We start from the raw sequence: 26,494 nt of genomic DNA on the forward strand, positions 1-26,494 counted from the left end.
CCCCCGCCCTGCGCGGCAGCCGGAGCCCGGCGGCGGCGCGGTTACCTTGTATCCGCGCAGGGTAACACTGGCCGCCGCCCGGCGCGGCGCCTTTGCGCTCCTCGTTACTGTTGCTGCTCGTCTCGGCGGGGGGACCACTTGCTGCGGGATGGGGCGAGGGGCGGTCCTCGGGGTTCCTGGTCCTTCGTCCGACTTAAGTCAGGCTCTGTGACTTGCAGGTTTCATTATTTTTTTCCTAAGTTTTATTATGAAAATTTCTGAGCGCTTAAAAGCTTGATAGAATTTTACTGTGAACACCTGTAGGCTACCAGCTGGACTCCCACTTTTTTACCATTTCACTCCTTTGGCTTCATCACATTTCAGCCCATCTTATCCACCCACCTCACCAATCCCAGATCCACTTTTAAAGATCCCGAGGCAATTATTTGAAAAAGGACCAGGTAGTTCAGGTCCAAGTGTCAGGAGGATGGAAAGAACCTGAGAAGAGTTCGCTAGAAACGTTCACAGAGGGACTGAGTCTCAGAAAATGGGTAACTGTTGACAGTGGTGAGGAAGAGGGTGCTGGAGGAGGAAGCCGCTGCCTTGCGGGGGCGGCCGACGCTCGGGCGGGGATTAACTGTAGGAGCCGGATTCTGTAACTCCGAGGTCAGAGCAACTTGTGAGACTGGACCTGTGCCCCATTTTTGGGGGCGGAGGTGGTTTCTGGGGGCCTCTCTCAGTCGGAGCAGATTAACTGAGGCGACTGCGTTCAGTCTCGTTGTGCCTGGCCCCGGAGTAACTCCTTAGTAGCTATAGTAGTAGTAGCAGCTTAGTCGTGTCCGACTATTGGTGACACCATGGACTGGCCAGTTGGGCTCCTCTGTCCATGGGATTCTCCAGGCAAGAATACTGGAGTGGTAGCCTATCCCTTCTCCAGGGGATCTTTCCGACCCAGGGATCGAGCCCCACTCTCTTGCATTGTAGGCAAACTCTCTACCATCTGAGCTACAGGGAAGATCGGAGTAACCCCTTTCCTCCTCACACCTCTGTGAAGTAGTTGCCCTTCTCATTCCCATTTTTTGGCGTGAGTCAGCTAAGGAGCTGAGAGCTCAGAGGAATGGCTCAGGTGGAAGAGCCCTGTGTGGGAGTGGGCTGAGCAAGGAGACTCCTTAAGGAGATTGGGTCTGGTCTGGTGGTTCTTCATTCCTGGCCGCGCAGGACCCCTAAGCTTTCCGCCGCAGGGCCGTGTGTCTCGGGGTGACTGGAGAAGGTGTACCAGGCAGGTGAGCCATTTAGGACGTCTTGGCAATGGCCCAGAGATGATAACTTGATGAAGGCTTGGGTTTCAGAAGCACAGACCCGGGAAGTGACGGTGTGCTTTGACATTTCAAGAATGGATGAGGCAAAGCTGCCTAGAAAGTCATTTTTAACCAAAGACTGAGGAAGGGCCCACACTTTTATATGAAAATGAATAGAACAGAAGGAGAATAAGCCTGACCATTTAGGTACAACAAAACATCCTGTCAGCAGGCAGAGAAAATCGACACATATTTATTTAATCTCCACATTGTGTAAGTCATCATGCCTTTGTATAACAAAAAAGGTATATGTTCAAAATTACTGTTAATTAAAGATTAATTATGAGGACTTCCCTGGTGGCTCAGTGGTGAGAAGTCCACCTGCTAATGCAGGAGATGCCAGTTCTATTCCTGGGCTGGGAAGACCCCCTGGAGAAGGAAACGGCAAACACTCCAGTACTCTTGCCTGGAGAATCCCATGGATACAGGAGACTGGTGGGTCACAGTCAATGGTCACAAAGAGTGGAACACGCCTTAGTGACTAAACTTAGCAAAAAGTCAGACACGACTGAGCGACTTTCACTCGCTCACTCACCAGAGGTTCTAGTCCTTTTCTTTACATTTTGGTTTTATCCTGGGGACCAACAACTACTGCCGACGTTTTTGTTTGTAGGATGCGGAGGGAGGGAGGACTGGTTTCCATGGTTACTCTCCCACTACTCAAGTAGGACATTTAGGGCCTCTTATTTTAAATGTATTAATTTCCTTGGTAGCTCAGACGGTAAACCATCTGCCTGCAATTCGAGAGACCTGGGTTTGATCCCTGGGTTGGGAACATCCCCGGAGAAGGAAATGGCAACCCTCTCCAGCACTCTTGCCTGGAAAATGCCGTGAATGAAGGAGCCTGATAGACTACAGTCCATGGGGTTGCAAACAGTTGGACACGACTGAGCGACTTCACTTTCACTTTAGCGACTAAACAACAATAGTCAGAGTCATCTAACTTGTCAAGGCCTCTTCAGTCTATGCCAGTAAGGGGACTCCTCTCCCTCCTCTCTTCCTTGTTTCTCACCTTGATTAGGGCGCTTCTGTCAAGAACATGGAGAATCACTGGGGTAGGGTGTTGCAGTAGTAACTGAAAGAAGCAATGGATGTGGAAACATTGCCATCAACAGCAAATATTTTATCCTTGGAAAAATACTTTATGCCTGCCAGTACTGAAGAGACAGTAGTTAACAAGACAAAAAATGTTATCTTTATGGAATTTACAATTTATTTGTTTAAATTGGCCACACCACACAGCTTGTCGGTTCTTGGTTCCCCAAGTCCAAGGGTTGAACTCGGACCCTCAGCAATGAAAACCAAAGTCATTGAAAGCCGAAGTCGCTGTAGTTGTACGTAACCATTGCATTGGATTGCCAGGGAATTCCCAGAATTTACATTTTAGAGGGGAAAGTAAGATAGAACTTAAGTGTTCAGTAAACAAGGAAAAATGAGAGCAGGAAAGGGAAATAGGAAGTACATGTGGATTCGGCCTTGGGTGAGGTGTTTCAGGGAAGGTGTCACTGCAGGAAGATGGGGATGGGGGAGTGTGTAGGCTTTGGGGGCATGGGTATTATGGGCATAGTAGTATGGGTACTGGTTCCTGTTTCAGACACAAAGTCAGGGAGGTGGAGGCGGCTGCCAGTGTGGCCCAAGCAGCAAGTGGGAGTGTGAGAACACCAGGTCGGAGTCACAGGGCTCGACCTTGGAGAGGCCAGCGCTGGACATGGGCTCTGCAGAGGGTGCTCAGACCCCCAGGTAGAGAAGTCAGCCAGGCATCTGGACATGGGAATTTCAAGTTTAGGTCTGGGCTAAAAATAGAAACTTGGGGGTCAACACTGCATGGATGGTGTTAAACCCAGGTGGCTCGGTGACTTCATTGATGAGTGTGGACAGGAAAAAAGGCTCCAGGATGGCTCCCAGGGCATCATGTGGTAAAGGAGACACAGTGGTCCAGTGAAGCAGGAGGAAACCCTGCTGCTGGGTCTGGAGGCTGAGAAGGGACAGCATGTCAGGGGGGCGGAGCTGTGGACTGTGTCATGTGTTCTATGGCCTAGTGTGCAGCAGGTTGTCCATTTCGTTCAGGGGAGCAGGCTGCTGGGTCCTGAGAGGTGGTGGGACCTGCCCACCTGCACTCCAGGCCTGGGTCCAAGGCAGCAGGTAGAGAGCAGGTGGGGCGGATGCTGGAACCTTGGTGACGCTTCTTCTTAGAGTTGTGTTTTCTTCCTGAAATCAGAAGCAGCTGAGCTGGAAGAGGGAGCATTGAGGAGACAGGAGAGGGTATAAAGTAGTCTTGAGAAGGGCGGAGAGTGAGTCCTGTACTCGATTAGAGCAGTGATCCTCTGGGTGTGGGCAAGGGCGCCTCAAGATTGCTTGGAGGGTTCTGCAGGATCAGAGCCATTTTCATGATAAAACTAAGGTTTTTGGTTTTTTTTTAAAACATTTTGGCCATGCCGCGCAGCATGTGGGATCTTAATTCCCCAACCAGTGATTGAACCCTGGCCCCCTGCATTATCAGCACAGAGTCTTAACCACTGGACCACCAGAGAAGTCCAGTTTTTTGTTTTTTATTGCTTTTTTTTACTCTCATTTTCTCACTAGTGCACAAGTGGAGTCTTATAGATGTGTGATCTAACAGAAAGCATAGCAGACACAGAAATGAAAAATCAACTGTTTTCTATTAAGCCAGACAGTAAAAAGATACGTAAAATTGTTCAAATAATGACATTCTTGTTACTAAATTTTCTTTTGTTTTTGAAAACAGTGACTTTTGGTTTAAAAAAGTCATTCACATTAATATTTAACTGATTTTTTTTTAAATGAACAAATATCTTACACTTTTAAATACCAATAGATTTAAGTCTTGGGGTCTTCAGTAATTTTGGAGGGGAAAGGGGCGCTAAGGTTTGCTGGTCTCCAGAAACGCAGTGTAACCGTTGCTGTCCCTAAAGGTCCTGAGGACGAGCTTGACTGCATGTGTGAGGGGTTGAGGGCGCTGTTCCGGGCTCCGCCAGGATTGTGCTTCCACTGACTGAATAGGAAAGTGAGGGGCAGAGCTCTCTGGAGGGAGGCAGGTGTAGAAATGCAGATTTGGGAGTGTTGTGGCCAGACACGCTGGTGAGGCAGCTGCTCAGCAGCTCCAGAGCCGGGTAAGGAGTATTCCTCTGAGAGCAAAATTAAAGGTACGAGAACAGGGGCAGTGGGGAGCAGAAGCCCCGGAGTGAGAGCGCCCACATTGAGAGGGTGGGGTAAGGCAGGGCCGGCCCTTGGCACATGCTGCAAGGCTGGTGTAGCCCTGTCTGTGATTGACACCCCAGGTTGGTCACCAGTTCCACTTGCAGTTTACTGTTAGAAAATGGAAAATTGTAGGGAATTCCCTGGTGATCCAGTGGTTGACGTAGTGCTCCCAGTGCATTAGGACATGGGCTCAATCCCAGGTTGCAGAACTAACATTCTCCAAGCCACGGTGAGGCGTGGCCAAAAAAAAAGAAGATAGAATGTTTTGATGATGTATTAACTGTAAAGTAATTTGTAAAGAAGCAGTTAAATGAAAATGTACGGGTGTCTTTATAGTGACTGTGATGATGGCTCAATATGGTCATTAGGCAGGTTAAACCGTCTTTCTTAGTTGAAAAGTTGGTTAAAGTTGTGAACTTAACATGTCTGTTTTCCCTATGCATGTTATTTTTAGTTGTAATTGGCCTATTTAAACTGATTTTGTAAACACTGCTTACTGTTGACATTTCTCTTGTTTCTTTTAGTAACTTGGATCCACTTACAGAAACTGTATCCTTTTTTAAAAAGTTTAAATAAAGGCTTCCAAAAGTAAGCAAAATAGAGAAAAGAAAAAAAAATAGACTTGAACACTGAAAATGTTTAAGACTTGGAGGTCAGGAAACATCATCAACAACATTAAAGGCAATTAAAAAGAAACTAAAAACTGGGAACAAGAGTTATCTTACATCTGCTGACAAGCTGCTAATATAATGACCTCATAAATCAAGAACAATACAATCCCCTGCCCCTCAGTAGTAAGCATAGCTGTGAGCAGCAGAAAGCTGTGACTTCAGCAGGAGGGGCTGTTTTTGTCTGATAAGAACAAAGCCTCAAGAGGATGATCAGAGCCGGGCGATTCCATGACATCCTATGACACCGGGCTCTGCCCTGGGACCACTGTGTCACCCAGGGGACCCTGGCTTCCAGAGTCTATGGCATCTCATCCGCATTCCTGGCAGGAGCATCGATCAGCAGAGGGGAAGCCAAGGGGACCACTGGGAGGTGTGACACAGCCCTCTGCCCTGTAGACCAGCACCTGCCTCGAGATATACCTATCTAGAATAGTCTGGGATGAGCCGGGGTTTACATTCAGGCTGGTTGCTAAAGGGGAAAAAAACGATTTTAGGTAACAATTAGCAGTATCTGTCATGGTCCCCAGTAGAAACATGGGCAAGGATGTGCGAAGTTAGGGTCCTCTGACCTGAATAGAGAACTCCTACATTCTCAACAGCTTGAAACACAGAGTTGGATTTCTGGGTTATATGCCATGTCCACTGTGGGGTAGTGTTAATTGATCATTTAACCAAGAGGGCATATAGGAGGCTATAATTCAAGACTTCAGTCTCACCAATTAAAAGACATGATAATTAAAACCAAAATGATGTACCATGTTTTATGTATCAAACTATCAAGGATTTCAAGCAGTGATGAAGCTCAAGGCTGATGGAGGTGAGGTGAGGGGAGTATTCTCATAAATTGCTAGTGACAGAGCAGTTTATGAGAATGTTCAAAAGCTAGTCTCTTGAAGGACTTCACTCATGAATACCTGGTAATTGCGTTTCCTGGAACCTGAAAATAACAATAGAGGCATTTATGTCAGGGGTGGGCACACTAATATGCAGGGGCCTGTTTTTGTAAATAACGCTTTACTGGGGAATAATTTATACACTGTGTCTAGTCCTTGACTTTCACAGTTCTTTTTTTAGTTGAAATATAGCTGACTTACAGTGTAGTGCTTTTTTATGGTAAGAATGTGTAACAAGCTAGAACTGGAAGGACTTTTATTAATTTGGTAAAGGTTTTATATTTTAAAACTTTCAGCAAGCATTATATACTTGAGTGAGAAATTAAGGTACATTCCTTTCAAGATTGGGCATAAGATAATGCCTACTGTCACTACTACCCTTTAACATAGTTCTAGAGGAACTGACCAAACTTCCAGAAGGAAGAAGTATAAGGACGAGAAAGGTAGAAATAAAACTATCATCATTTACAATTGATAGTACGATCGAAAAAAGAACAACTTAAGAACGTTCACCAATGTTAGAACCAGGATCAAGTTTTAAAAAATCAGTAGCATGTGTACACCAGCAGTAGAAATCAAGAATTTGTGGGTGTGTGTTCGTGTGTGTACTGTTTTTTTGTAGTAAAAACTTTATTAAAACTTTGAAATCAAAAAATAAAATTCTTGTTACAATTTTCTGAACCTTTAGGTCAGTTCAGCACAAGAAAATAATTGAATATTTAAAACATGTATATTTACTTAAAGAACATCATAGTAGAATGGAAGCAGGTTTTTTAAATATCTAAAACTGACCGTATCTGTAATATATATTAATAATAATCCCTCGTTTTATGACCTTTTAAAAAACGCGAGTGTAATTGATATACAATATTGTGTTAGTTTTAGGTGTACAGCAGAGTGATTAGTTATATATATAAAACCATTCTTTTATCAGAGTCTTCTCCCATATAGGTTATCACAGAAAATTATTGAGTTGAAGTCCATGTGCTATACAGTAGGTCCCTATTGGTTATTTACACAGACACACATTTTATATATAGTAGTGTGTATGTTAATACCTGACCCCTGATTTCTCTCTCACCCCATGTTTTCCCTTTGGTAACCATGTTTGTTTTTGATACCTATAAGTCTGTTTTATAAGTAAGTTTCTTTGTATCAGTTTTTAAATTAGATTCCACATAAAAGTGACAGCATATGACACTTGTCTTTACCTTATTTCACTTAGTATGATAATCTCTGGGTCCATCCAGGTCGCTGCAAATGGCAGTATTTCATTTTTTTATGGCTGAGTGATATGCCATTGTATGTGTTTACCACATCTTTATCCATTCATCTGTCAATGGACATTTAGGTTGCTTCCATATCTTGGCTCTTATAAACAGTGCTGCAGCGAACAGTTTTCTCCTGATACATACAGAGGAGTGGGACTGCTTGATCATATGGTAGTTCTATTTTTAGTTTTTTAAGGAACCTCCATACTGTTCTCCCTACCAGTTTATATTCCCTAGGAGGGGTCCCTTTTCTCCACACCCTCTCCAGCATTTTATTGTTGTATACTTTTTGAAGATGGCCATTCTGACCACTGTGAGGTGATACCTCATTGTAGTTTTGATTTGCTTTTCTCTGATAATTAGGGATATTGAGTATCTTTTCATGTGCTTTTTAGCCATCTGTATGCCTTCTTTGGAGAAATTCTATTTATATCTGCCCATTTTTTGTTGGGTTATTTCTTTGACACAAAGTTGCATGAGCTGTTTGTATATTTTGGAAATTAACCACCTCAGTCACTTCATTTGCAGATAGTTTCCCCCCATTCTGTGGATCATCTTTTCATTTTTTTTTTTTTTATGGTTTCCTTTGCTGTGCAAAAGCTTTTAAGTTTAATTAGGTCCCATTTATTTTGATTACTGTAAAGGATACTGACATGATTATGTAAAAAAAACATTTTACCTGTGTTTTCTTCTAAGAGTTTTATAGTATCTTACATTTAGGTCTTCGATCCATTTTGAGTTTATTTTTGTGTATAGTGTTAGAGAATCTTCTGATTTCATTCTTTTACATGTAGCTGTCCAGTTTCCCTGGCACCACTTATGAAGAGACTGTCATTTCTCCATGGTGTTTTGTGTGTGTGTGTGTGTGCCAGTACCATGCTGTTTTGATGACTGCAGCTTTGTAGTATAGTCTGAAGTCAGGGGGCCTGATTCCTCCACCTCTGTTCATTGTTCCTAGGATTGCTTTGGGTCTTTGAGGTCTTTCGTGTTTACATACAAATAAAAAAAAAAATCTTCTGTGAAAAATGCCATTGCTAATTTGATAGGGGTTGCAGTTGAACCTGATTGCCTTGGGTGGTATAGTCATTTTGACAGTATCGATTCTTCCAGTCCAAGAGCTTGGTGTATCTTTCCATCTGTCATTGATTCCTTTCATCAGCATCTTACAGTTTTCAGAGTCCAGGTCTTTTGTCCCCTATATAGGCTTATACACAGGTAATTTTTTTTTCTTTTTGATGTAAATGGTAAATGGCATTGTTTCCTGAATTTCTCTTTCTGATCTTTCATCATTAGTGTATGGAATGTAAGCGATTTCTGTGTATTTTGTATCCTGCAGTTTTAACCAGAATCACTGACGGTCTCTAGTAGTTTTCTGGTAGCATCTTCAGGATTTTCTGTGTGTAGTATCATGTCATCTGTAGTGACAGTTTTACTTGTTTTTCAGTTTGGATTCCTTTTCTTTTTCTTCTCTGCTGTGGCTAGGACTTCCAAAACTATGTTGAATAAAAGTGGTGATAGTGGACATTCTTGCCTTGTTCCTGATCTCAGAGGGAATGCTTTTGGCTTTCCACCATTGAGAATGATGTTACCTGTGGATTTATCCTGCTGCTGCTAAGTTGCTTCAGTCATTTTCGACTCTATGCGACCCCAGAGATGGCAGCCTACCAGGCTCCCCTGTCCCTGGGATTCTCCAGGCAAGAACACTGGAGTGGGTTGCTATTTCTTTCTGCAGTGCATGAAAGTGAAAAGTGAAAGTGAAGTTGCTCAGTCGTGTCCGACTCTTAGCGACCCCATGGACTGCAGCCTACCAGGCTCCTCTGTCCATGGTATTTTCCAGGCGAGAGTACTGGAGTGGGGTGCCATTGCCTTCTCCGGTGGGTTTATCCTATATGGCCTTTATTAGGTTTAGGTTAAGTTCCCTCTATGCCAACTTTCTGGACAGTTTTTTTATCATAAATTGGTGTCAGGTTTCGTGAAAACCTTTTTCTGCTTCTATTGAGATGATCCTATGGTTTTTCTTCAGTTTGTTAATGTGCTGTATATCACATTGATTGAAGCTATTAAAGAATCTTTGCATCCCTGGGATAAATCCACTTGATCATGGTGTATGATCCTTTTAATGTATTGTTGGGTTTGGTTTACTAGTATTTTGTTGAGGATTTTTGTGTCTGTGTTCATCAGTGATGTTGGTCTGTAATTATTTTTTTGTGGTATCTTTGATTTTGATATCAGGGTGATAGTGGCCTCATAGAATGAGCTTGAAGTGTTCCTTTTTCTGCAATTTTTGGGAAAGTTTCAGATGGATAGGTGTTAACTCTTCTTTAGGTGTTTGATAGAATTCACCTGTGAAGCCATTTGGTCCTGGATTTTTGTTTGTTGGACATTTTAAAATCACTGTTTCAGTTTAAGTACTTGTGATTGGTCTGTTCATATTTTCAATTTCTTCAGTCTTGGAAGATTGTATCTAAGAATTTGTCCATTTTATTAGCATATAGTTGTAGTAGTTTTTTATGATCCTTTGTATTTCTGTGGTGTCAGTTGTAACTTCTATTTCATTTCTAATTTATTTGAGCTTTCTTTTTTCTTGATGAGTTTGGGCTAAAGGTTTATCTATTTTATTGTCTCAAATAACTAGCTTTTAGTTTCATCGATCTTTTCATTTATTTCTTTTCTGATCTTTATGATTTCTTTCCTTCTACTAACTTTGAGGTTTTGTTTTTCTTTCTCTAGTTGCTTCGTTTACTTGATAGTTTACTTGTTTAGATTGTTTACTTGAGATTTTTCTTGTTTTCTAAGGTAAGACTATATTGCTATAAACTTCTCTTTTAGAACTGCTTTTGATACATTCCATAGGTTTTGGTGGAGAAGGCAATGGCACCCCACTTCAGTACTCCTGCCTGGAAAATCCCAGGAACAGAGGAACCTGGTAGGCTGCCGTCCATGGGGTTGCTGAGAGGAGGACACAACTGAGCAACTTCACTTTTCACTTTCCTGCACTGGAGAAGGAAATGGCAACCCACTCCAGTGTTCTTGCCTGGAGAATCCCAGGGATGGGGGAACCTGGTGAGCTGCCACCTATGGGGTCGCACAGAGTGGGACACGACTGAAGTGACTTAGCAGCAGCAGCAGCATAGATTTTGGACTGTCATGTTCTTACAGTCATTTGTCTCTAGGTATTTGATTTCCTCTTGATTTCTTTAGTGATCCATTGGTTGTTTAGTAAATATTTTTTCAGCCTCCATGTGTTTGTATTTTTTATTTTTTCTGTATTTGATTTCTTATCTCATAGTGTTACAGTCAGAAAAGATGCTTGATTGAACTTTCCTAAATTTACCAAGGTTTGATTTGTGGCCCAGTATGTGATCTATCCTGGAGAATGTTCCATGAGCACTTGAGAAGAAAGTGTATTCTGCTTTGGGATGGAATGTTCTATAAATATCAGTTAAATCCGTCTAGTATAATGTGTCATTTCAGGCCTGTGTTTCCTCATTGGTTTTGTCTCTGTCCATTGATGAAAGCAGCTTGTTAAAGTCACCCACTATCGTTTTGTTGATTTCTCTTTCTCTGTTATCATTTGCAGGATATAGTGAGGTGCTTCTATGTTGGGTGCATGTATACGTCTTTTTGGATTGATCATTATGTCTCTCGTAACAGTCTTTAAAGTCCATTTTGTCTGATACGAGTATTGCTACTCTAGCTTTCTTTTGATGTTTCATTTGCATGTAATACCTTTTTCTGTCCCTTCACTTTCAGTCTGTGTGTGTCCCTAGATTGGAAGTGGGTCTCTTGGAGACAGCATATATATGGGTCTTGTTTTGTATCCATTCAGCAAGTCTGTGTCTTTTGAGCATTTAATCCATTTACATTTAAGGTAATTATTGACACATTCTTTCTGCCACTTTCTTGTTTTGGGTTTGTTTTTGTAGGTATTACCTTCCTTTTTTGTTCTCTTGTGGTTTGATGTCTCTGTTTAGTGTTGTGTTTGGATTGCTTTTTGTGTGTGTGTCTTTATTGTAGATTTTTGGTTTGTGGTTTCCATGAGGTTTTGATACCGCAGTCTGTCTGTATACATACAGGATTGTTTTAAGTTGCTGGTCTCAATTTCTGATGCATTTCCAATATCCTGTACTCTTCTCACGTGTGTTGGTTTTGATACTGTATCTGTGTGTGGAGGGTTTCCTACCTTTACCTCTTTTGCCTGTACCTGTGAGCTTTCCCATTCATAATTTTCTTGATCCTGTTTGTGGCCTTTTCCACACAGGGAAGTTCCTTTAGGATTTATTGTGGCTTTCATAGTAGTTGCAACAGAGACCATATGGGTCACACAGCCTTGAATATTTACTGTCTGGCTCTTTACAGGAAATGTTTGTCGCTGAGTTATGTCGGTGGAATACTATCATCAGTAAAAATCAACTATAACAGGTGACAATAGGGCTGAATATCAGAAACAAAGTTGAGTGAAAAAAGCAAAAACAAAAAAGCCTCAATTTTCATTTGTATTGAAAAGATTATGACCTGTTAAAGACTGCTGTTTAAAAAAGTGAAAGGATTTTGGAGAATTTTTAATGACAAAATTTTCACTGTGTATTAGGCAAAGCATCACAGTGCGAATCAGCCTACAGGGTGTGCTTCCTGTTATGTGTAGTTTTTGGCAAAAGTCCCATAAACCGGGTGAGGTGCCTGCCAGGGCTTCATGGTCCATAAGCTAGTGCCTGGGGCTGCTTCAATAGCCAGAGAAGAGATGGTTATGGTGTCAGTGGCTGGATGGCAGAAAGACTTGTGCTTCCATGTTAATGGTTATGTTTTAAGAGACAGAATAAAGGCTGTCCTTCAGAGGGGAGTTTGAAGAATTTACAAAAAGATTTTCCAGAAAGTTAAAAAAAGCCTGATGGTGTCCCCTTATAGAACTGCACCTCCAAGTTAATACTGAGAAGTACAGAAATGAGTACAACTCAGCAGGACAGCAGGGCTGAAGAGCTAAGTAATGAGCCAAGTACTCAGGCATTCACTTTAACATCAGGTTTTTATTTTTTGCATTACTAAAAATGCAGAATCTGAATCAGTGGACTGGACGAACTGGGTTTAAGTAGCCTTTGGAAGTAAATTACAGTTATTTTCACCGTCCCATGCCTGAAGCTAATGAAGGCACTCGTCATTCATTTCCTAGTGCAGAAAGGGAGAAGTAAACATACTGAGGTTGCACTGTGTGCCCAGCACCAGGGAGAGAGGGCAGGTGACACTCACACTGTAAGGGGACAATAGACAGGAATGGCAGGTGATGGGGAAGTGCTGTGCGGGGGAGGGGGGGTCTAGACAAAGTATGAGCCGGGGAGACAGGCTGTAGAACTTGGGGGTCCTGGTTCTCCACTCTTGGATGGTATGTCTCCATTCACATCTGAGGTTACATATTCAGGCAGTTTTCTTGAAACTTAGTGCTAACCTAAACATTTCATGTAATGAACTGACTGCAGAAATCATACATTTGGCTAGGGATGAACAATATGCTTTTTAAAGGAAACTTCAGAACACGTTTTGTGAAGAACTCTGATTGTCCTTACTTTGCATCCTCCTTAACGAGTCTCTAGTATGGGATTCCTTTTTACCTACAGTACCTTGCCCACTGGCCAGAGTACTTCATCGTCGCAGAGGCCCCTGGAGGCGAGTTAATGGGTTATAGTAAGTATAACACTACTAGTGCTTTTCTGGGTAAGCAATTAAGATAAAAATAGTTTTTAACTCTTAGACTGATCACAGAACTGGAAATATAATCATGATGCCTCTCATTTTCTTTTCAACTCTTTGACAGCTTACTGATCCCTCTGTCTTGGGTACTGTGCTAGGCCCAGGGGATACAGCAGTGACCCAAACAGAACTGGTCATGTTGCTGGCACAAGTTTGAGCTGTGGACTGTCTGTTGTGTTGTTGTGTGTACATACACACATACATACCCATATGAAATGGTAGATCGTTTAAAAAATACGTATCAAGTAAGAGTAACAATTAGCTAGATGGCTTTAAGCAGCAGTCCCCAAACTTTCTGGCATCAGGGACCGGTTTCATGGAAGATAAATTTTCTGGTGAGGGTGAGGATGGTTTTTGGACAATTCCAGCACATTACATTTATTATGCACTTTATTTCTATTATTACTACGTCAGCTCCACCTCAGATCATCAGGTCCCCAAAGGTTGGGGACCCCGGCTTTAAGTGTTACTTCAACATCAGAACTTGGTCGTTTCCTTTATGATAAAAGTGTGCACCACACAGTATTTCTCCGCGTGTGAGTTGCCGTGTTTAGTCACTGGATGTGGTCTTTCATTGGCAGTCATGGGCAAAGCAGAAGGCTCAGTGGCAAGGGAAGAATGGCACGGGCATGTCACAGCTCTGTCTGTTGCCCCGGAGTTTCGGCGCCTTGGTTTGGCTGCTAAACTTATGGAGCTATTAGAGGAAATTTCAGAAAGGTAGGAGCCTGTTTTTCAAATAATTCTTGAACTCTAACCATTTGGTTTTTCTCTTGGTGAATGTTGATCAGTTGTTTACTTCAGGATGAATGTTGTCATGATGCAGTTCCATAGGAATTTCATGTTCAGCCTCTACAAGTCCTTACAGCAGTCCTGTCACATATCCATAGTGGTGTTACTGCCCCTGTTTCGCCACTGAGGAAGATTAAAGCAGGCTGAGTGATGCTCTGCAGACTCTTGAGCTGGGTCATAGGTGGAATCAGAATCTAGCCCTCAAGGTCTCTGTTACTGTTCTTGTCACTGGCAGATATTCCCCAATTCTTTGCATTGCCCTTTGCATCCCTGTAATTTTTTTCATAGTGTCCTAGGCTAAAGAAAAGTTTATACTTTTAAGCAGTAAAACTGAAAGAAATATTTTCATTTCATTTTAGTCACTGTGGTTATCTCCTAATGAGATGTGCCTGCTGGGCATCGCAAGGCTTCTCAAACCTTGGAATCTGATTCTGCAGAACCACCTGCACTCTTGTTTCACATTAATTTTCATGTGGTCCTGGGGCTTTATAATGACAGGAATTGCTAAAAGCCTGGCTTCATAAAGACATTGTGTCACCAAAAGAAATATAATGTGATGTGTTTTTGTGAACTATACAAAGCCAGTAGTTTGCCTGTGTTTTCCCCAAATGTTTGAAATATTCTACAGCACATCCATGAGTTTGGACCACCTGGGAGCACAGTTCGAACAGCCAACATTGTGGCTTTTTTTTTTAAAGACCTGTTTTATATATCAGACACTTGTTATGTGTTACTTGTTATGTGCTCCATTAAAGTGGAGCATTTTACAGAAGTAACCATGGCCTCAAAAGTCGACTTGAGGCAAGTTGAGAGCAAGAGGGAACTTGAGCTCATTCTTGTTTAAGCTGTAAAAGAAGTTTAGTCCTTAAGAATTTTAAAATTCCTGTCATTAAAAAGCCCCAGGACCACACAAAAATCAATATAAAACAAAAATGCAGGTGGTTCTGCAGAATCAGGTTCTCTTAGACTGAACAGGGAAGAGGAGAATATTGTAGTTTACACACAAGAATTAATGGCATGCACATCTTGTTGAAAAAGTTATCTGACACTATTATTATAGTGGACAAGGAGTTCGGACATGTGTTCTAATAGCCATGACCTTACACATAAAATTTATTGGACAGACTATCTTTTAGAGTAGAAAACTACTCTCCTTCCCCTTCCAGTTCCTAAATCTTCATTACAGTAGTTACTAAGATTTAAGTGACCTGTATTTGTACAGGAGTGTGTGTGTACCTATGCATATACATACATATATACATGTATATATTAGTGTACACTAAAAATACAAACTATATTTCCAAAGAAAAAATTGGCTAATAAAAAATCAAAAGAAAAACGAAGGTGGCAAAACAAAAAGCATGAAATGAGGTGGTAGTCATGAATCCCAGTGTAATTAGGTAAGTACAACAGTGAATGTTAAGGAACTAATAACTCCAGTTTAAAGACAAAGATATTATGCCAAGTGAAATAGGCCAGTCACAGAAAGACAAATACTACATGATAGCACTCAGAGACCGAAGGTGGTAAGATTCATAACGAGTGGAATGGTGGTAGCAGGGAGGGGGAATGGGAAGTTATTACATTTACAATTTACCAATAGGGTGAACCTCATGTTTAGTGTTCTTAGGACAGTAAGATTAAAAAAATGATATTGTCAGCTGTATGCTATTTACAGGAAATACATGTAAAGATACAGAAAGACTAAAAGGAAAGAAATTTTCTAAATTGGGCTTCCCTGGTGGCTCAGCTGATAAAGAATCTGCCTGCAGTGCGGGAGACCTGGGTTCGATCCCTGGGTTGGATAGATCACCTGGAGAATTCCATGGACTGTATAGTCCATGGGGTCACAAAGAGTCGGACATGACTGAGTGACTTACGCTCACTTCACTTTTTAAATTATGCAAATTCCAAAGCAAAAAGTGAAAAGCAATTAAGAGTGTAATTAAGTCACATTATAGTTATTACTAGAATAAAAAACAGTCACTGCATATTGGTAAGAGTCAAACTTAAAGTAAAAATGCAACAACTGACTAAACTATAGGAAGAAATAGATCATCATAATTAGAGGTATGAACAGGCCTCTTCCTAATTAGAACAATCAGAAATTGATTTAATTGTATATAACAGGAGTCAACGTACTTTTTCTTGGGCCACCAGAAAGGGTTCACAAGGCGACCTGAGGTCTCTGTTGCACATTATAACTGATGTATTCTGTAATGTTAAAATATAGTTCCTTTTAAAATACAGTTTAGTGGGTTTCATGTTTTCATTGTATAAATGTCACCATACTCCATAAAACTTCTTTAAGACAACATAGGCAAAACATTAAAATATATTTCTAAATATTTAAGGGTTGTCCCTTGAAAATTGTAAAAAAAAAAGTATTCTAAGTTCAATCTTACACACAAAAAGGGAACTTATTTTTTAAGGCTAAGATAATCTTAACAAAAACCTGACAAGCGATATGAGAAAGAACAGATGCAGAAGTCCTAGAAAAACTTAGCAAACGGACCTAAGAATGTATTCTAGCAATTAATAGACTGAAGAACATTTTTTTATCTCACTAAATGTAGAAAATGCTTTGATAAAATGCAGTATTCACTCTTGATTAAGCAATCTAGGATACAGAAAGGGAAAACTTTAACCTGCAAAAAGTATTTACTGAAAACCTTTAGTAAATATTAGAGGTGATGCACGGAATGCTTTCCGGGACAGGATGCCTAAAGCCAGCTTCTCTTAGTAATTATTGGAAATCCTTGACTGTACAGTGAAGCAACTAAAAAGAAGGTATGAGGACTGAGAGAAAACATAACTGTTACTTGGACAGAGAAGAGTGTACACATGAAAAACCTGTAAGAATCTAGTCTGTTGGATATAAAGTGAAAGTGTATAAAGTGAGTCTAAATTCAGTTGCGTTTCTATACAAACAGTAACATTTAGAAGAGGATGAGATCTGCATTGGCATCAGTCCACTAAGCCTTTAGGAAAAATCTAACAAAAGCTGTGCAAGACCTCTCTGAAGTTCATACAGCTTTATCCAGAGACAGTAAAGATGGCCTTTGTAAGTGAAGAGAGGAACTACTCATGCCAGTATTGTTTTCTAGGACTTCTCCCATTCTGATTTTTTTTTTTTTTTTAATTACAGAAAGGGTGGATTTTTTGTTGATCTCTTTGTAAGAGTGTCTAACCAAGTTGCTGTCAATATGTACAAGCAGCTGGGCTACAGCGTGTACAGGACAGTCATAGAGTACTATTCGGCGAGCAATGGGGAGCCCGATGAGGACGCTTACGGTGAGTCCCCGCTGGGGCAGCGTCCCGGAAGAAGGGACGTTTACATGCATCCTATAGACCAAAATACTCGGCTCTTTCAATACGCTTAAAAAAACCATATATAAATTTGAGCTATAGTATTTAAATATCCTGTAAGCTACCTTCATGAACCTACCACTAACTAACTTATATTAACTAACCAATGGTTAATTACCATCGGTGGTTGTTTTGCTGTTACAGACATGTTACTAAGACTTTGTTAAAAGAACATTTGTAGGAAGAGCTGAATCCCAGCTAGGGTTCGGTTAGTGTTTTGTGTACTCCTGCTTGGGAGTCTCACTTATAAATACGTTTCTCTTAGAATCTGGTAAAAGTGGGAGAGTAGGGGACAAAACCACTTATGGCTTTGGTGTTTTTTAAAACATCTGTACACTTTAAATCTGATATAAAATCATACTCTGACATTTGGGTACTTACATTAAACTTTGCTTCTTAACAGATATGAGGAAAGCTCTATCCAGGGATACTGAGAAGAAGTCCATCATACCATTACCTCATCCTGTGAGGCCAGAAGACATTGAATAACCATGAGCAGTGGTTCTTAGGCTGATGATGCTCCAAATAGAATTATGGACAATATTATTTTCATTAGGTGACCTTGGAGCTCTATTAGGAGAAAAGGGGATCGTTTAGCTCTTAAAGACTTCAAGAAAATATAGGTTATCAAACTTTAAGTCATCTTGTTTCCTGTTAGCAATATCATACCTTCTAAAGCTGTTCACTGTAATAAAATCCAACCAAAAAAGGCAGCTAGGTGAGAAGGAAACATTCCACTGTCATGGCTCATAACACACTATTCACGGTGTGCTAGGGAAAATGATTGCTCCAGTCTCCCCCTAAATTCTGTGCCTGAGAACCACTGCTGCATATACAGTTTTTATTTTGTATTGAACTTAAGCTTTAAAAGCATATATGAAATGTATAAATCTAAGATGTATAATAAAATGCACTGTTGACTCTATGAATGTTTTCTGGAAGTTTTGATGGTCATTTGTAAACCTATAGCTAGCAGGATTGAGAAAGGTCATCACTTAGGGTTGGTTTGTCACATTTTTCATTTACATACAAAGCATTGTTTAAATGCTTACGTGAACAGCCCCTGCCCTGCACACTTGAGCTTCCTGCTTATTGCAGACGAAATTCTTCCCAGATACTTGTTTCCACACTGCTGGTCTCAGGTCTTTCCTCTGTCTAGTTTCACAATACTGTATTCCTGCCTTTCAAAGTACAAAAAGATGATAAAAGGAGAACAGAACCTAATTTCTTTAAAAAAAAAAAAAAGGCCAAACGATTAGTTCACAGGCTAACCACTTATTTTCATGTTTAGTTTTCACTTGTAATACCAGTGCATAAAAGAAGTAGCTAAAGAAAATGAAAAGAATCACAAATGACTGTTAAAACCCTTTACTTTTGAAAGGACTTATTTTGGTGGAGGTGAGAGAGAAGTGATAGTCTCCCCAAAGAGTAACTTTTTCTTCATGCATTTTACACAGGCATGGTATGTGCCTGCAAATAGCGGAAGGAGTTTACACAAGAACTTGGCTGGTTTTTTTTCCTTTCACACATGTGCAACACAAACATGATTATGATTAATCACTTACAGTAGCATCTGGCCCGTTTTCATCTTACCCATGGGGCTGTGCAACTTAGCCAGTTCAGAACACAGTGCTCCTCTGAAGCCCCTGCTCAGACCTCGGGACTCAGAGCCTGTGACTCCAGCAGCCAATGCCAGTCTGGTGACCGAAGGAGTGAGGTGGAGAACAGGTTGCTTTTACCTGCTGGTCCTATTTCTTTCTGCTCTCAAACGCTCCTATTTTCAAGGTAGAATTTTAACACCGTAACAACTAGCTTTTACTCCCTTGGGTGACTAACATACTTGACAATGTAATAATACATTTGCCCAAGTAAATTTGCTAATTGTCCCTACAGGTGAAGAAACAAGACAGCTATGCTTCCAGTCAAATAACCTTGGCAGTGAACAACAAAAAAACAGGCTTGAGAATATGGGCTAGATTAAAGGAAACAATTTCACAGATTGGTTAACTAAGGCAAATGCTTTTTTGCTTGAGAATATACGCAATGTATCAGCCAGCAAATACACCACCATCTTTGCGTTGCTAAGTGTCATATAAGTTCCCGCAGGTGTTTTTCACATTCTAAATCGAGGCCAGGTTGAATGAGTCAAGTTTATGGGTAGACAGTCTGCTGCAGCATGCTGGGCAGTGTTTATTGGTGCTCTTGGTAGAAATGGTTTCCTTTTCACTGTATTTTGGGGAACACAGCGAGGCCTTGCTGCTGAGGATTCATAACATACAGGAATGTGTCAAGAGCCCTAAGAAGCCTAAGTATAAAGAGACTTGTCTGCAAGGCTTAACCTAGGGTTTCCCACACTCACTGGAGCATGGGACATTGTTCTTCACAGCTCCTGAATTACTGTTGTTTAAACAAGCCACTGCAGAACTCGGCCAGTTTGGGCAACTGATTATGGTATAACTGAAATTTTACTAAAATGTTCTTGGTTTTTAAAAAAAAACACCTTGTGCAGAAATGTAGCAACTGTAAATTATTTCCCAACTGGTGTTTTCATAAACATTCAGTATAAATGGCCATTAAGAAGGTACAGTTATTCATGTTAAAATTAATCCAAGCATGCCCAATTCCACAAGGCATGGACATCTGAGCACTCCCTCTGCCAGGCATACTCCTTTTCTAATTTAATCTTCAAAATGACCCGGCAAAAGTCCATAAACTGAAAGGTTATGTATCACTAAGTGACAGAGCTGGGGATGGAACTCAAGTCAGTGACTCGAGACGTGAGTAAGTTACAGGTTTCAGATGAATGCATAAAATATGAAGACAACCATGAGAAAAAAGTTACTATGGAATGTAATTGAGAACTTTTTATAAAAGACTTTCAAAATTCTGCAGTTCCATCTAAAACAGATGAATTAGATTTCCTAATGAATGATGGAGGCACAAAATGTTTTAGACTCAGATAAAGAAAACCCAGCAGCTAAAGAAAAATTCCCTTACTTACAAACCCCACCCCCAACTAACCCAAGAGCATTTTAAAAATAATTCAAAAGTAGTTGTCAAAAGATCCCCATCAATTCATTATTGGTGGAATACCCAAAAACTTAACAGGAGTTTCAAGAATTCCAAACTATACATTTATAAAAATAATATAGCATCTGTCAATACGAACAGGAGGGCCCAGCTTCCCGCTCGGCAGTGTCTGTGTCTGGGTCCTGCTCTCCAGCCTCCTTCTCCTGCTGCTGCTTCTTCCACAGTTTGGCCATGGCCAGGAGCTTGAGGTTGGGTTGGTTGGCTGCATCTTCGGGAAAGATGTAATCATAGTATTCTTCCCACCCTGCATCTGACTACAGGGACAAAGAAAAACAGAAGGTAAGCTAACCTGTGGCTGAAATGCATTTTCCAGTTACAGCAGAGAATCGTCACTGTGGAGCCCAGGGTTCGTATTCAACTTACTGTTACTGTGCAAAACAACATCAAGGCCTACTTTCAAAGTTCTACTTTCAAGGGCAGGCCCTGAGACCGGGAGTGAGTGCGTACTGCTGGATGGGGGGTGTTGCAGCTGCTGCTCACTGAAAGCAACAGCGTGGTGGGAAAAGTGCTCCACAGTCAACCAGAAAATACGCAGTGTCCTCCACCCCACCTTGCAGTCCTGTGTGTGAGATTTTGAACTTCTAAAGATTTACTTGACTTTCACCTCACAGTGAAGCCACAGACCTGGGACTCCTGGCTCCCTGCCTGCCCCTCCCACGTCCAGTCAGCCACTCGCTGCACTCCCCATGGGTGCACTGTCCCAGATTCCAGCACCGCCTCTCTGATACAACAGCCTCCCAAGAGACCCTCTGCAACCAAGCCCCCGCAATCCACCCACAGGAGACGCCAACTGCGTCAGACTCTGGGGGCTTTCCTACGGCCGACGGAGCCTCCCCTGCATTAGTTCCCACCTAGAGGCGGAGCTACCCTGCCCTCCACCTCCTGTCTAATGCTCCAGAAACAACACACTTCAGACAGTTCCCAGAACCAGCAGTGCCAGGAAGACCCTCTGCAAGCCCTCCTTGGGGCTCCACCCTGGGTGGACCGCACACCCTGCCGTGTTCCCACAGCAGCCAGACTGTGACCGACTCCTTCCCCAGCTGCTGACCCTGTCCTCAGGCTGTACACGTGCCATGCATTGCACACACATTTCAAAGTCTGGGGCGCTTCTGCTCGGCTGGCATGGAGGACCAGCACAAGCTCAGTCCTTACCCCGTCGTCAGCCTGGACCTTTCTCCTTTTCTTGACCTTCTCGGGCATGAGCTTGTCCACTCTCTCCTTATCTGACGCTGTTCCAAATTCATCCTCAAAGTTTCGCCACGACTCCAGCAGCATGAGCCTCTCTTCCTTTTCCTCACAGTTTCGCATGGTTTTGTTAGCCTCTTCATAAATTTGTCTGCACTTGGCCAAACTTCCTTCTTTCCCTGAAGACAACTCAAACTGTGCAAAACTGATCCATACCTTAGAAAGAAATTATTACCAAACCAAATTAACCATGTCACCCAGGAAACAATAATGTAATAAGCTAATTTCTTGTTGACAACATCTGAACATACCTACTGTATTCATCTCGAGTATTCTAAAGAATGTAACCTATTGACTAGCTGCTTCTATACAGTAATGGTGAAGAAGTCTGCTTTTATATCTAATTAGGTGTCTGAAGTAATCTTAATATACTGAAAAAAGTTTTAATTTTTATTCAACCTACAATATCCAAGTTGCTCACATGCAATATAAATATTGGCCTGGTATAAGCTTAACATTCCAAAGTCTTGAGACTCACAAGCTCTCTGTAAAAGGAAGCCACTTAAAATATATATAAAAAAAAAAATACATACATACATATATATATATATATAAATACACTATTTCTTCCAGACTGCTGATTCGAGCAAACACACAAATCACAGAATACCTTGACGTGCTGTGTCCGCTGAAGCAATCTTCGGTAAAGATTTCGTGTTCTCTCAGTTTCTTCCTGCTCAATTTCAAAATCAATATATGATTTCCAAAGCACCTGAGAAAGACAAATTCATAGGTCAGTCTTGACATTTAAAAAGCAACATGCTCTTGTTTGAAGCACAGCCTAACTAGCATCTCAACCTAGAACATCCAGGAACCTAGAACTTTCTAAGGAACACACGGGATATGACGACTAATGCTAGTATTTACAAGCTGGCCAAGATTTGGCTAAGAGTCTACATTATGAGAAAAAAGACCTTGGATCTATTTCCAGATTCTCTTTTGAAATTTCCCAAATGCTGGACTTAACAAGAAGAGCAGAGAAACTTAACAAACCACCCAGCACTATCATAAGCCTGCCACATATGAGGAAATTGTGCGGAGAAAACAGGCCTCGGTCAGTCAGTGTACACTGTTTTTGCCATCACTGTAAGTTCCCTGATGCGTCTGAATTCAACTCAACAAGCATCCAGGGACCAGCTGCCCACTCGCCTGGTACAGCCTGTCAGGGCACAAGGACAAGAAAGATGTAGCCTGGTCACCTGAGACTGCAGTCTGTGGAAAAGCTGAGGCCAACTCACGGGACCAGTGACCGAGAAAGCCCTGCCCAGTGCAGTCAGTGGGGCCTGGTAAACCACTGAGTGCAGTCACCCCAGAGCAAGATTCACAGAACACCTGCGCAAGCCTGGAGGTTCCTGAGGTTCACGTTGTCCAGGCTGCAGTTTGGCACCACCTGGAGGCTCGAGCTTACCCCATAGCTGGCCAGGCCAGGGCACTTGTGCCTCCAGGAACATCCTGATTTGGTGAGGGCCTAATCCAGGCAAATCTGTGCCAGAAGAACCCCTCCCCTGTACTTCACGTGGCCTAGACTGCACTGCCCTGGCCGCCCCCTTTAGCCTTCTGTTACAGAAAGGCAGGAAGAGCCCACCTGTAAAATTCCAATTCATCCTGGTGTCACTGGGGCAGGGCTGAGCTACCCGCTAGAGAGGGCTTCTCCCCCTGCCTTTCTGTTTCTAAAACAGAAGCCCTGATCTTAGTGAAAGACTACAGGTGATATTGTCTCTATGCTCCAAAAGGCTCACAGACTTAGATTGTTATCTAAGGTAAAGCTGGGCCAGTGTCTGAAATAAAGCCAGTCAACGCAAGCGCCTCACCTCTGGCATGTCCAAGCGTGGCTGACTAATGGCTAACTCGTAGATCGCCCGGGCTCGCTCAATATCGCCAAGGATTGTCTCTAATTCTGCAAATTTAATCCAAGAGGTACAGTTTTCTGGCCCAAATTCCAGGAACTTTTCATAAAGCTTCCGGCATCTGTCAAATTCTCGAAGCTGTAGCTCCAGTTCTATGTAACCTTTAAATAATTTGTTCTTTGGACATTTGCCTATGGACGTTCCCTGGAAAAGAAGACACTGAGGTGATGCCTGAGTGGGTCTGACTTGTGCAGACATCCTTGACCTAGCTGAGAAGCCGTTACTCCACTGAGCAAGAGCCTTGGTGCATTGATCCGGTGAACCACCCACTCCCTCTGCAGTACCACACTGCTCTACTGGCTCCTGACAGAGGCCCAAAGAAACCCTCCAGCTCACTCAGCCATCAACTGGGCCTGTTCAGTAAGAGGCAGGGTTGCTGAAGTGTTTGGAAAACTATTTTTAATCTCACCTAGATTCTCAGGATCTCTTATGGAATCCAGATGTCAAAGGAGAACACTTCCCATGATAAAGGGGTTATCAATGAACGAACCCTGCTGCCCACAGCCAGGGGCTTATCAGAAGGACAGCTGCATCTGATCCTATTGAGAAACTTTAGAATACCTGTCAAGACGGAGGTGCATTTAATATACCAAAAATCTTGCAGAGGATCAGACTACTAACAATTTAAGATCAAATCTCCCTAGCCGCAGGAAAGATCTGGTTAACAGGTAGCTGTAACTGTCCATTGTTGACAACAGAATAATTTAAGCATTATCGCCCAATCTTCCCTCTAAGGCCCAGCTTTTGAAAACATGTCTCACGTTATAAAGGCACAGTATTTCTCCTGCCTTCTTAGTGGGGGACTGGACAACCTGTAAACACTAAGATGTAAATTTCCTTCTCAAAGGACTTAATGATGCATCATGATCCTTTATTTACTCACCAAAGCTCTTCTGGCAAATGGTAAATTTTTCTGTCTTATTTCAAACTGTGCATATAGTAACCACATTTTGGCAAATGTGAACTAGAAAACAAAAGCACAAAAATTCACTTAAACTTAAATTAACACAAGGCCACAAGTGAATTTCCCTAAAGCTTCACAGCTAGGGCAGATGTATTTTCTCGTTTATAAGCTAAGCTAACAATATCTGACAGAAATCACCAAGAGTAATCTGGACACTTCACTGTGACGCAGGGCTCTCCGGCCCCCACTGAGGGGCAGCTTTGTGGGTGTGCAGTTAGCAGGCAGAACACGCCCCTCTGTTCCAGACAGTAATTTGGTCAACATCGCTCGCTATCTCTGGTGTCAGGAAATAAAGCCAACTGCCCACAGTGGGCAGAGACCACGTGTCAACTGCTCCCAGAACACCCGTGTTCCTGTGCCTATGGACATCCACGCAGGTGCCAGCAGCTGGCTGTCCCTATGCAAGCTGAGTGCACTCCGCTCAGTCTGTTCCCATTATGATCCTCTCGGAATTTCTCCATTATCTCTGTCAGTCATTGGTCACTTAAAGGCTGTCCATTCAACTAGACTGGAAGCTGTTTTCAGAGGCAAAGAGCATACCTAGTTCTTATTTATGTTTTCCTAGGGTGCCTAGCACAGGGAAAGAGCTCATCAACAAATAGGATTCCTCGGGATTATTTCACAAGTAACAGACACAGGATTTCCATGTGTTTAGAACAGAATGCTTACAGCAAACATACCTTTTTATGAGGAATGAGTTCCAAAGAGGCTTGGTAAACCTGTCTTGTCCTCTCGGGATCCTACATTAGGATAATAAATTTGCACAAAATATTCATGTCCAATACTAATTTTACCATTACTAACAAAAATGTATACCCCTAACACTGAATATCAGTAATCCAAGTCTATGCCCCAACCAGTAATGCTGAAGAAGCTGAAGTTGAACAGTTCTATGAAGACCTACAAGACCTTTTAGAACTAACACCCAAAAAAGATGTCCTTTTCATTATAGGGGACTGGAATGCAAAAGTAGGAAGTCAAGAAACACCTGGAGTAACAGGCAAATTTGGCCTTGGAATACGGAATGAAGCAGGGCAAAGACTAATAGAGTTTTGCCAAGAAAATGCACTGGTCATAACAAACACCTTCTTCCAACAACACAAGAGAAGACTCTACACATGGACATCACTAGATGGTCAACACCGAAATCAGACTGATTATATTCTTTGCAGCCAAAGATGGAGAAGCTCTATACAGTCAGCAAAAACAAGACCAGGAGCTGACTGTGGCTCAGACCATGAACTCCTTATTGCCAAATTCAGACTTAAATTGAAGAAAGTAGGGAAAACCACTAGACCATTCAGGTATGACCTAAATCAAATCCCTTATGATTATACAGTGGAAGTGAGAAATAGATTTAAGGGCCTAGATCTGATAGAGTGCCTGATGAACTATGGAATGAGGTTCATGTCATTGTACAGGAGACAGGGATCAAGACCATTCCCATAGAAAAGAAATGCAAAAAAGCAAAATGGCTGTCTGGGGAGGCCTTAAAACAGCTGTGAAAAGAACAGAAGCGAAAAGCAAAGGAGAAAAGGAAATATATAAACATCTGAATGCAGAGTTCCAAAGAATAGCAAGAGATAAGAAAGCCTTCCTCAGCGACCAATGCAAAGAAACAGAGGAAAACAACAGAATGGGAAAGACTAGGGATCTCTTCAAGAAAATCAGAGATACCAAGGGAACATTTCATGCAAAGAGGAGCTCAATAAAGGACAGAAATGGTATGGACCTAACAGAAGCAGAAGACATTAAGAAGAGATGGCAGGAATACACAGAAGAACTGTACAAAAAAGATCTTCACGACCCAGATAATCACGATGGTGTGATCACTGACCTAGAGCCAGACATCCTGGAATGTGAAGTCAAGTGGGCCTTAGGAAGCATCACTACGAACAAAGCTAGTGGAGGGGATGGAATTCCAGTTAAACTATTCCAAATCCTGAAAGATGATGCTGTCAAAGTGCTGCACTCAATATGCCAGCAAATTTGGAAAA

At 41.9% G+C, this 26,494-nt stretch overlaps 2 protein-coding genes across 2 annotated transcripts in view; one reads left to right on the top strand and one right to left on the bottom strand.

Moving 5' to 3' along the window:
* Positions 1-18,216, top strand: part of NAA20 (N(alpha)-acetyltransferase 20, NatB catalytic subunit) — an 18,575-nt gene extending 359 nt beyond the window's left edge. Inside the window, exons 2-6 of the mRNA XM_010836332.1 lie at positions 5,081-5,105; positions 12,977-13,067; positions 13,715-13,850; positions 17,071-17,216; positions 17,695-18,216. Of these exons, the coding sequence (XP_010834634.1) occupies positions 5,081-5,105; positions 12,977-13,067; positions 13,715-13,850; positions 17,071-17,216; positions 17,695-17,780 (484 nt within the window). The 3' untranslated portion in view covers positions 17,781-18,216. The remainder of the gene's footprint in view (positions 1-5,080; positions 5,106-12,976; positions 13,068-13,714; positions 13,851-17,070; positions 17,217-17,694) is intronic.
* A 427-nt stretch (positions 18,217-18,643) lies between these two features.
* Positions 18,644-26,494, bottom strand: part of CRNKL1 (crooked neck pre-mRNA splicing factor 1) — a 26,118-nt gene continuing 18,267 nt past the window's right edge. Inside the window, exons 9-14 of the mRNA XM_010836333.1 lie at positions 25,178-25,237; positions 24,417-24,497; positions 23,438-23,677; positions 22,237-22,338; positions 21,534-21,782; positions 18,644-20,635 (exon numbers count right to left, since the gene is read on the bottom strand). Coding sequence (XP_010834635.1) covers positions 20,450-20,635; positions 21,534-21,782; positions 22,237-22,338; positions 23,438-23,677; positions 24,417-24,497; positions 25,178-25,237 — 918 coding nt within the window. The 3' untranslated portion in view covers positions 18,644-20,449. The remainder of the gene's footprint in view (positions 20,636-21,533; positions 21,783-22,236; positions 22,339-23,437; positions 23,678-24,416; positions 24,498-25,177; positions 25,238-26,494) is intronic.

This window comes from Bison bison, unplaced genomic scaffold, assembly GCF_000754665.1.
Source record: "Bison bison bison isolate TAMUID 2011002044 unplaced genomic scaffold, Bison_UMD1.0 scf7180017864063, whole genome shotgun sequence".
Taxonomy (NCBI): domain Eukaryota; kingdom Metazoa; phylum Chordata; class Mammalia; order Artiodactyla; family Bovidae; genus Bison; species Bison bison.